This window comes from Camellia sinensis, chromosome 4 (assembly GCF_055761805.1).
Source record: "Camellia sinensis isolate YWXY chromosome 4, ASM5576180v1, whole genome shotgun sequence".
Taxonomy (NCBI): Eukaryota; Viridiplantae; Streptophyta; class Magnoliopsida; order Ericales; family Theaceae; genus Camellia; species Camellia sinensis.
Window position 1 is genome coordinate 185,704,246 of NC_138964.1, and position 12,293 is coordinate 185,716,538.

General features: G+C 35.4%; 1 protein-coding gene across 2 annotated transcripts; it reads right to left on the bottom strand.

Annotated features, from left to right (window-relative positions):
* Nucleotides 1-4,048: 4,048 nt before the first annotated feature.
* On the bottom strand, nt 4,049-12,062 carry LOC114293952 (uncharacterized). Of its 2 annotated transcripts, XM_082867116.1 has the most exons (4): nt 11,960-12,062; nt 11,522-11,592; nt 9,105-10,848; nt 4,049-4,244 (listed from the first exon to the last, which is right to left on the bottom strand). In XM_082867116.1, the coding sequence occupies exons 3-4, from the start codon at nt 10,378-10,380 to the stop codon at nt 4,231-4,233; spliced, it is 1,290 nt and encodes a 429-aa protein (XP_082723242.1). In that variant the 5' UTR covers nt 10,381-10,848; nt 11,522-11,592; nt 11,960-12,062; the 3' UTR covers nt 4,049-4,230. The 2 variants fall into 2 exon arrangements, 1 of the variants encoding a protein (XP_082723242.1); XR_014328073.1 differs by lacking the exons at nt 9,105-10,848; nt 11,522-11,592; nt 11,960-12,062 and adding exons at nt 4,918-4,988; nt 5,356-5,458.
* Nucleotides 12,063-12,293: the final 231 nt, after the last annotated feature.

Below are 12,293 nucleotides of genomic sequence, written 5' to 3' on the forward strand. Positions count from 1 at the left end.
AATATTCTTAAACTATGTATTGCTTGATTTTTAGAATTTTTTTTAAGAATTAAAAATTAATTTGGTTAAGAAATAAAAAATAAAAAATAATTATCATTTTTATACAATTTTTATCTGTCAAGTGGTTAGAAATAATGTTTTACAAATTAAATTGAAACCATCATACGTATGTATATAACCTGCTCAAAAGTTAAAATGATAATTATTTTTTATCCTTAAATGATAATTATTTTTTATTTTTTATTTCTTAACCAAATTAGTTTTTAATTTTAAAATTTTTTTTTTCTAAAAATCAAACTATACATAGTCTAAGAATCTTTTGATAAGTCATTTCTTACGTTGGTAACTTATTTAATTATTTGTTAATTTTACGACATGTTTACCATCCGAGACTTGTTTGGTAATCATTTCGTTTTCAATTTTCAATTTATATTTACAAAAATTTAAAAACTATCAAAAAAACTTGTTTGATAATTTTGTTTAGTTTATAAATGGTTGTCTCAGTTTGTAAATTTGAGAAAAAAACGTAAATTCAAAAAATGAGTTTACGTTGATTTTTAAACAAAAATTTAAAAATTTTACTAGCAAAATTTTTTTTCAATTAATTTTTTTTCCAATTAAAATTTTTTTTCAATGACTTTTTTTTTCCAACTAATACTAACCAAGGGGGCAATTGGTAATGCTACTTTAAACCTTAAGAAATGGATTGTAATTTCTAAAATGTGAGGGGTGTCAATGTAATTTACCCAGTGAGGGCAAAATTGGTATTTAAAAAAATTAAATTACTGAAGGAGAGAATCCGTAATGAAACTTTAAATCTCAGGAGGGGAGATGTAATTTCCTAAAGGTGAGGGGGAACTGTAATAAATATAAACCTTAGGAGGTGTCAGTGTAATTTACCCTTAATTTTTTGGGTAAATTACATTGACACCCCTTGAAGTTTATGTTTATTATAGTTCCCTCTCACCTTTTGAAAATTACACCACTTCCCTAAAGTTTAAAGTTTCATTATAGATTGCTCCCTGAAGTTTAAAGTTACATAACAGTTCCACCCTTACCGTAATGATCATCATACATAAAATTAAATTAACAGGGGAGTTAGCATAATTTTTCAAATGTAAAGTGAGAATTGTAATAAACATAAATTTCAGGAGTGTCAGTGTAATTTACCCTAATTTTTTATATAAATATTTTACCTAATAAGTTTTAAAATAAGAATGATCCAAATAATGGAAATTATGATATATTAGGATATTTGTTTCAAAGAAATTAGGACAGCCCGCGGATCACTCTCCCTCCCTATTACACCACTACATTCATATTCGGTTGCCTTTGGTGACACCACTACTACCTTCTACCTAATTCTCTTTCATAACACACATCAGTGTTTGACGCCATTACACAGTCCCCCCCTCTCTCTCTCTCTCTCTCTCTCTCTCAAAAATGAATAAGGTTTTTGCCGCCTTTTGGTACTCCGGCATCCTCCCCCTCTTCTGGACCACCACCATCCCAACCACTACCACCACCACTTTCGAAAACCATGAGAGCCTGTCACAGCCTCAATCCGCCAAGAAAGCTAAGAAAGCAGGGACGAAAGCGAAACAACAACAACAAAATCAATCTTTTGAGGAGTTGCAAGAAAAGCTTCAACAGTTGAGGATCGAGAAGGAGCAAACTGAGGAGCTATTGAAGGCAAGAGAGGAGACTTTGAAGATGAAGGAGGAGGAGCTTGAAGCAAGGGGGAAAAAGTGAGAAAAGCTTCAGACGGAGCTGAAGAAGTTGCAGAAAATGAAAGAGTTCAAACCCACCATGGTTCGTTTTTTTTTTTTTTTTTCCCTCTTCAATACGATGTTTGGTTGCTGAGAAAAATTGGTAATTTTCCTACATATTCTCAGAGACTGAACCCAGATTAATGGTTCAGAGTTGATGGGTATGTTTGGTTTGGTTCTCTTTAAAAATTGTTTTTGGGTGAGAGTTCAAATTTTTTTTTGATTTGTTTGGTTGTATATTTTGAAAGTAATTTTGGAATTTGAGGGTTTGAAATGATTTGATATTTTGTTAAAACCAAACAAATTTTTTAAAAAAAATTTCCCAAATTACTTTACAAATCCAAACCAAACATACCCTAAATGTCCCCTTAACCTTTTTTTTTTATTTACGAAAAAGAGTTAATAAATAAATAAATAACAAATTTTTGAACACATTAAAAGTCAAACTTAAACCGGTTTCAGAACTATCTTTTTAAGTAAATTGTTGACCACTATCTTATCTAAAAACTAAATCTTCTTACATTTTCTTGAAAACAGAACAAAGAGAAAGAGCTAGAAAAGAAAGACAAGAAGAAGAAGAAAGAACCAAAAACTAGACGAAATGTACTGAGTGTTGTGGCCCGTCTGATGGGAATGAATATGTTATCATTCGATACAAAATCTGTAGCTCGACAGGAAGGAAAAAAGAATCAAAAGCCAGGAACCAATTTGCATAAGAAGGAACAGAATAAACAAGGCTCAGGTGGCCATGTCCATTGCAACTCAAATTCTTCTAGACGGATGGAGTTTAATTCTTTTCAACATAACAAGGACAATGATCCTGATAGTCAGCATGTTCACATGAAGCTGAAAAAGCCAAGGTCACAAAAACATCCTCAAGAGGAGGAACTACAGAAGTTTAAGAAAGAATTCGAAGCTGTCAAGCAGCAAGGATCAGGGAATGCTCAATGGTTGTTGAACTTGGAACCATGAAAGGTAGCTAATTGATTTTGACAATTGATTTTAATCAAAACTTTTGTTAATGTACTTTGATAAATTCAGTCAATTGACTACTTCTCAATTCTGAATTTCTAGAAACCATGAAAGGTAGCTAATTGATTTTGACAGTGATTATAGAACAATAGCTATGGTTTTACCTTGGTTAAGTGTTATAGGTATCAGAATGATGTCAGCTTGAGTTTGACCTATGCCAATTGCAATTAGTTTATGAGGGAAGGCACTTGTGACATATCAAGGTGATTATAGACTATTTGATATGTCACAAGTGCCTTTCCTCATAAACTAATTGCAATTGGCATAGGTCAAACTCAAGTTGACATCATTCTGATACCTATAACACTTAACCAAGGTAAAGGTGATTATAGACTCTTTGAATAAAAAGGATGTGCAAATCTCTTTGCTTCTCAGGGAGGAGAACCACGATTTAACTACTAATTTGACTCACAATATTGTCATATTAGATGATGCACTTTGAAGCACTCGTAAGAAAATGATTACCACCACAAGAAAACCTCATCTCACCTGGTTATGGCAAGAGAGAATAAGTTGAAACACATTTTTCCATTTGAATCTCTTTTGTGCTTTTTAAATTAGTAGGGTAATGATGCTGATACAACTATACAGGCTTAGAGGCTCCTCGAAACAGCCTGGAGCTTCCAGTAGAAACTTCGCAGAGCTATTACGCTATTGGAGACAATATCCCGGTAATAATATCATCGCTTACCTTATTTTATTTGAGCTTTATACTATGTTTATGGGGTGGAACCTTTGAACGGTTTACTATTTCTTGTCATTATTTTGTGACTAAGAGAGGATAGGATGTTAGCTTTTGATGTAAACTGTATTTGAAGTGTTCAAACTGCAGTTTACTCTCTGCATTCTTCAGAAAGAAGGGATTTATTGTTGCTCTAGCTCATGGTGTTCATTTTAAGAGATTGCTTGACCCGATTCTTATTAGTGTAGGCTCACAAGAACTGGGCAACAGCTCTTGTTGGAAGGAAGTTTGTTTTGAGGTTTTACAAACACTTTGATGGCTCACCAAAAGTAAAATAAAATAAAACTTGGGGTTGAAACTTTTACAATTACCATTGCGCAGTGCAAATTGTACTTGGATGAGATTTCCAAACAAGAAATTAAGGGTTCAAGCCAAAATGGTTATTGTTAAAGTAAAATTGAATGTTGTTATTGTCACGTCCCAAGCTCCGTGACAACGCCGCACACTCATTTAAGTGAGCATGCAAGGCTAAGAGTCCAACACATAACTAACAATGTAAAATATACCAATCAAATCCTTAATTATCATAATTCTAAAATCCATAAAAAAAAAATTGATTATTCTTATCATATGAAATTATCCACCAAGTCCACTAATAAAATCCATTAACAAAACAAATAATCCAAGTACTTAAATCATAGTCCTACTCTCGGCACTCCCATATGTAAAAAAAAATCCCGCGCAGCTCTACTCTTCAGAATCTGAAAAAAAATAAAATAAGGGTAAGCTAGACAGCCTAGTAAATAACCAACCATCACTGCCAGCTGGATCAAGTATTAAAAAAAATAAATAAATAAATCGATAATCAATAAATATAAATTTTTCTACAGTTCAATAAATGAACAATTATTTTGTAAGATGGTTTCATAGCTAAAAATAAACAATGTACAATACATTTTAAATGAAAAGCCAACAAGATAATTCATTGTTCAAATCGATGGTTCGATATTCAGATGGTTCAATGATTTGATTCACAAAACCCAAGTCTTATTGACTACGGTCACATAGCCCGTGACAAGGCCCAGAACCACACATAGGCCGGTGGTAAAGCCCCAAAAGAAACTAGTTTCTGTGCCAATAAATAACCCCCATTGGCTAGGGTCCAAATCATAGTCAGACTAGAGTGATGTTCAAAATTCACATAATACACAAATTTTAAATAAAACATTCGATATTTTCAGAATAAACGTTTAGTACAATTTTCAGAATAGTTTCACCAAATATTCAAATAATTTTCATAATAATATTCGATGTTGTTTTATACTTGACCCATATTTTATTTTAAGAGAACAGGAAAGTTACGAATAAATATTTATGATTTTAAACGATTCGATAGAATTAAAAATAAACCAACAGTGATAGAGGGTTACTTACCTCAAACAGCTAAACTAATATTTCCCAAACTAATCTCAAATACTCAACTCCACCACTTCAATCGCACGAACCTAATAAATATAACCTCAAACAAGTTAATATTTTTGTGTCTTTCACATATCCATAAGAACCCACTGTATATATGAGATGCTTTAATATACAAGAAATATCAAATCAATTCCCTTAATTTAATAGTTAAACACACCTTATCTAATATACCAAATTCTCTTGAAAAATTACACCTACATAATAATTTGCACTGTGTCCAATAACCCATACAATTGCACATACACGTTGTTCCATGCATCCAAACTCTCAATATTTAGGTATCCACACAAATTTCCTTCCCAAAACCATCTGACTACCTATTAACCCCTGTACATAATATAATAAACAATTGATCCCTTTACATAAAGTAAACAATGGGGCAAAAAATACCTCAGTCAATGGGCAATCAAGAAAATTTAGTGGCTTCAATTTCCAACGGTCGTTCCTCCTAAGGATGCACTGCGCAGCCGCGATAAAAAGAAATATGACCCCCTTTTCCCCTCTTTTTCATTATTTATATATATAAATATATATATATATACATATTTTAGGGTTATCAACCTAATTTCTTAAAATTACAAGACTACCCATCTCAGTAATAGAAATTATCATGCCACCTCATAACTAATTCTTGATATTACTAAGTGACCCATATAAATTAATGTAATTACCAATCTATCCAAAAATAATAATATTCAAAACTTGGGTTTGACATAATTCCCTCCTTAAAAGAAATTTCGTCCTCGAAATTTGACATACCTGAAGTCTCAAAAAGTTGTAGATACTTTCGTTTCATTTCATCCTCGAGTTCCCAAGTTGCTTCTCTTTCTGAGTGATTACTCCATTGAACCTTAACATAGTGGATGACTCGACGCCTCAAAACCTGTTCCTTCCTATCAACAATTCGTATAGGGTGTTCTTCATATGTCAAATCCTCCTTAAACTGCAACGGTGTATGATCAATCACATGACTAGGATCCGGTATATACTTCCTTAACATTGAGACATGAAAAACATTATGAACTCCAGCTAGTGAAGGTGGTAGGGCAAGTCTGTAAGCTACCTCACCAATTCGATCTAAAACCTCAAATGGCCCAACAAATCTAGGACTCAATTTACCACGAACACCAAACCTCATTACTCCTTTCATAGGAGACACCTTAAGGAATACATGGTCTCCAACCCCAAACACCAAATCACGTCTCCTGTTATCTGCATAACTTTTCTGTCTACTCTGTGCCGTGCGAAGTCGCTCTCTAATAAGATTGATCTTGTCCACTGTTTGTTGCACAATCTCAGGCCCTAACAACTTCCTTTCACCCACATCATCCCAACAAATAGGTGATCTACACTTTCGTCCATATAAAGCCTCATATGGTGCCATCTGAATGCTCGCATGATAACTATTATTATAAGAGAATTCCACTAAGGCCAAATGCTCATCCCAAGAACCTCCAAGATCGATAACACAAGCCCTCAACATGTCTTCCAAGGTTTGAATAGTTCTCTCTGACTGTCCATCAGTTTGAGGATGAAAGGCAGTGCTAAAATTCAAACTAGTGCCCAAAGCTGTATGCAAACTCTTCCAAAACATAGATACAAATCTGCTATCTCTATCAGACACTATGGTCACCGGAATACCATGCAACTTCACAATCTCCTTGATATAAAATTTTGCAAACTTCTCTAAGGAGAACCCTACCTTAAAAGCTAGAAAGTGAGCGGATTTGGTCAATCGATCAACGATAACCCAAATAGCATTGTTACCACCTTGGGTCCTAGGCAACCCTGTCACAAAATCCATGGTAATATGTTCCCACTTCCATTCGGGAATAGGAAGAGGTTGTAACTTACCTGCAGGTCTCTGATGTTCAACTTTCACTTGTTGACATACCAAACATTGAGCAACATACTGAGCAATTTCCCTCTTCATATTATTCCACCAAAAGTTCCTCTTCAAGTCTTTATACATTTTAGTGCTCCCTGGATGTACAGTATATCCTGAACTGTGAGCTTCTCTCAGGATTTCTCTCTTGAGCTCTAAATCATTAGGCACACACAACCTCTCTCCAAATCTTAAGGTTCCATCTTTATGCATACAAAATTCCATCTGTAGCCCTATTTCCATTCCAGCCTTAAGTTTTTGCAACTGAGGATCTTTTCCCTGAGCATCTTTAATTCTATCAATCAATGTGGGTTGAACTCAAAGGTTTGCCAACTGCACTCCATGGTTATGCCATTTAATCTCGATATTCAACCTTCGCAAGTCCTCCAAGATATTCTTTTGGTTAGTGATCAAGGTAGCTAAATTACTTGGCGTCTTTCTACTCAAGGCATTAGCCACTGCATTGGCTTTTCCTGGATGATAATTGATAGTCAAATCATAGTCCTTTAATAGCTCCAACCATCGCCTTTGCCTCATATTCAATTCTTTTTGAGTGAAAATATACTTCAGACTTTTATGATCAGTGAATATCTCACATTTCACCCCATACAGTTAGTGCCTCCAGATTTTCAATGGAAACACCACTGTAGCCAACTCCAAATCATGCTTAGGATAATCTGCTCATATGGCTTCAACTGCCTAGATGCATATTCCACTACCTTATCGTTCTACATCAGGACACAACCCAAGCCCATCTTCGATGCATCACTATAGATGGTAAAACCTTCATCTCTGGACGGAACTATAAGTACTAGAGCACACACTAATCGACTCTTCAGATCCTGAAAACTCTTCTCACAATCATCAGACCATTCAAATTTAACCCTTTTTTGTGTTAAACGAGTCAAAGGCATAGAAATTCGGGAAAATACCTCAATAAACCTTCTATAATATCCTACTAAACCCAAGAAACTACGAATTTCAGTGACACTAGTAGGCCTATTCCACTCTACCACCGCCTCACTTTCTTGGGGTCAAGAGACACCCCGTCTTTAGATATCACATGACTAAAAAATGATACACTCTCCAGCCAAAATTCACACTTCCTTAATTTAGCAAATAATTTATTCTCCCTTAATAACTACAACACTATTCTCAGATGTTCTTCGTGCTGCTCTTTACTCTGAGTACACAAGAATGTCATCAATAAAAACTACCACAAACTGATCTAAAAAGGGTTTAAATACTTTGTTCATTAAATCCATAAAAGTTGCAGGCGTATTGGTCAACCCAAACGACATCACTAAAAATTCATAATGCCTATACCTAGTTCGGAAGGCTGTCTTAGGTATATCTTCCGCCTTAACCTTCAACTGGTGATAGCCAGAACGAAGGTCAATCTTAGAAAAGACTTGTGCTCCTTGCAACTGATCAAATAGGTCATCTATCCTAGGCAAAGGATATTTATTTCGGATTGTCACCTTGTTCAACTCTCGATAATCAATGCAAAGGCGAAAACTACCATCCTTCTTTTTCACAAACAAAACAGGCGCACCCCAAGGAGAAACACTAGGCCTAATAAAGCCCTTATCTAGTAACTCTTGTAACTGTTCCTTCAACTCTTTCAACTCTGCTGGAGCCATCCGATACGGAGCCTTGGAGATAGGGCCCGTACCGGGTATCAATTCAATGGCAAACTCAATCTCTCTATCTAGTGGCAACCCCGGTAATTCTTCAGGAAAAACATCGGGAAATTCCTTCACAACTAGAATATCCTCTAATTTCAATTCAGTCTCACGAGTATCTCTCACAGAAGCTAAATAGCCCTCGCACCCATTCCTTAACAACCGTCTAGCTTGCAAAGCTGAGATTACCAAAAGAGGAGTGTTAACTCCACTACCCACAAAACAAAATTCTGGTTGATTAGGAATTTGAAATACTACCCTTTTTCCTCGACAATCAACAGAAGCATAATTGGTTGCCAACCAATCCATTCCAAGAATTATGTCAAAGTCCCGCATATCTAAAACAGTTAAGTCTACAAGCAATTTTCTGTCATCTATACTAACCACACGAGATTTGCAAATTAAGTCAGCAACCATAACACCTCCTATCGGGGTTTCAACACATAAGTCGATCTCTCTAGAGACACATTTCCATCCATGTTTCTCAACAAATCCCATAGACACAAATGAATTTGTAGCGCCAGAATCAAATAGCACATGTGCAAAAACAGAAGACACTAAAACAGTACCTGACACCACCGTGTTGGAAGTCTGAACATCTTGTTGGGTGAGTGCGTACACTCGACCCTGAGTCTTTGGCTTATGACCTCCATTTTTCTTTTGACTTCCTGAAAACCCTTTGTCTGTTGATGCTCCTTTATTTGTCCATGTTCTCTGTTCAATCCCATGCCCCTTCCGATTAGGGCAATCAGCAATCCTGTGCCCCTGTTGCCCGCAAGAGAAACAAGCCCCAGTATTCCAACGACACTCACTATCCTGATGGAATCCATTACACCTAGTGCATTGTACCCGATCATTCTTCTTATCAACACTACTACCCATAGTTCGACTTCCCCAACTCCCAACCGAAGAAGTGTTTTGTCTCTTAGCATTGCCCTTCGAACTGTTAGTTTGGAAGTTGGAAGAACTAGACCTCTTCTTATAATTCTCTTCTTTCTCTTCTTGGGCTCTAGCGAGGCCACTCTCAACCAACAAAGCCTTATTCAACACTGCTCCAAAAGTAGGTAACTCAAAAGGAACCACCTGTTGCATAATGTTCGTTCTTAGCCCACCTTCAAACTTTCGTGCTCTGCTATCCTCGTCTGCTTCAAATGCTGATGCAAATTTAGACAACTTCGTAAACTCAGCTTCATATTCTGCAACCGTCTTATTCCCTTGCTCTAACTTCAAAAATTCCCTCTGTTTTTGTAGACGAACACTCCTAGGGAAGTATTTCTCATTGAATGCATTCTTAAACATTTCCCATGTATAGGGGTTGGCATCATGCTCGTGTATGCGCTTCTCCATCTGCCACCAATCATTAGCTATCCCTTGTAGCATAAACGTAGCATAGGTCACCTTCTGATCATCCGTACACTCAAAAACGGGAAACAACTTCTCCATTTCTGTCAACCATTTTTCAGCCTCCAAAGGGTCTGTGGCTCCGTCAAATGCCAAGGCTATCTTCTTAAACTCGGTAATGTTACAACGTGGCCTTGGTTGTGGCCCAACACCTGGCTGCATCCGCTGTTGTTGCTCCATAAGTCTAGTCAAGTTATTCCCTATGGTGGTTTGTTGTTGCACCACCCCGGCCAACGTTTGAAGCACTTGAACCATTTCAATTGGATTGGGGATTGCAGCTTGTTCTTGGTGTCCCAACTCTTGCTCCTGATTTCCTCCGACTGCTTGTGAACCACTACCATTATTAGTCACATTCCCTCGCCGATTGCTATTACCAGTCCGTCGATTCGTTTGACCCTGGCGTGTGTTCCTAGCCATATTTGCCAATGTCTCCTCATGTTCCATTGCAACCTAAATGCATCAATAATAAAATCTCATCTTATTCTATTCTCAAGTCCCTATAATAAGTAAATAAAAATAACATTTATCAAATTATAAGCGTTCCCAATCCTATATCTACCCAATCTCACCACTATTTTATACCAGCCTTTAAAATTACAACCTGGCTCTGATACCACTAAATTGTCACGTCCCAAGCTCCGTGACAACGCCGCACACTCATTTAAGTGAGCATGCAAGGCTAAGAGTCCAACACATAACTAACAATGTAAAATATACCAATCAAATCCTTAATTATCATAATTCTAAAATCCATAAAAAAAAAATTGATTATTCTTATCATATGAAATTATCCACCAAGTCCACTAATAAAATCCATTAACAAAACAAATAATCCAAGTACTTAAATCATAGTCCTACTCTCGGCACTCCCATATGTAAAAAAAAATCCCGCGCAGCTCTACTCTTCAGAATCTGAAAAAAAATAAAATAAGGGTAAGCTAGACAGCCTAGTAAATAACCAACCATCACTGCCAGCTGGATCAAGTATTAAAAAAAATAAATAAATAAATCGATAATCAATAAATATAAATTTTTCTACAGTTCAATAAATGAACAATTATTTTGTAAGATGGTTTCATAGCTAAAAATAAACAATGTACAATACATTTTAAATGAAAAGCCAACAAGATAATTCATTGTTCAAATCGATGGTTCGATATTCAGATGGTTCAATGATTTGATTCACAAAACCCAAGTCTTATTGACTACGGTCACATAGCCCGTGACAAGGCCCAGAACCACACATAGGCCTGTGGTAAAGCCCCAAAAGAAACTAGTTTCTGTGCCAATAAATAACCCCCATTGGCTAGGGTCCAAATCATAGTCAGACTAGAGTGATGTTCAAAATTCACATAATACACAAATTTTAAATAAAACATTCGATATTTTCAGAATAAACGTTTAGTACAATTTTCAGAATAGTTTCACCAAATATTCAAATAATTTTCATAATAATATTCGATGTTGTTTTATACTTGACCCATATTTTATTTTAAGAGAACAGGAAAGTTACGAATAAATATTTATGATTTTAAACGATTCGATAGAATTAAAAATAAACCAACAGTGATAGAGGGTTACTTACCTCAAACAGCTAAACTAATATTTCCCAAACTAATCTCAAATACTCAACTCCACCACTTCAATCGCACGAACCTAATAAATATAACCTCAAACAAGTTAATATTTTTGTGTCTTTCACATATCCATAAGAACCCACTGCATATATGAGATGCTTTAATATACAAGAAATATCAAATCAATTCCCTTAATTTAATAGTTAAACACACCTTATCTAATATACCAAATTCTCTTGCAAAATTACACCTACATAATAATTTGCACTGTGTCCAATAACCCATACAATTGCACATACACGTTGTTCCATGCATCCAAACTCTCAATATTTAGGTATCCACACAAATTTCCTTCCCAAAACCATCTGACTACCTATTAACCCCTGTACATAATATAATAAACAATTGATCCCTTTACATAAAGTAAACAATGGGGCAAAAAATACCTCAGTCAATGGGCAATCAAGAAAATTTAGTGGCTTCAATTTCCAACGGTCGTTCCTCCTAAGGATGCACTGCGCAGCCGCGATAAAAAGAAATATGACCCCCTTTTCCCCTCTTTTTCATTATTTATATATATAAATATATATATATATATACATATTTTAGGGTTATCAACCTAATTTCTTAAAATTACAAGACTACCCATCTCAGTAATAGAAATTATCATGCCACCTCATAACTAATTCTTGATATTACTAAGTGACCCATATAAATTAATGTAATTACCAATCTATCCAAAAATAATAATATTCAAAACTTGGGTTTGACAGTTATATT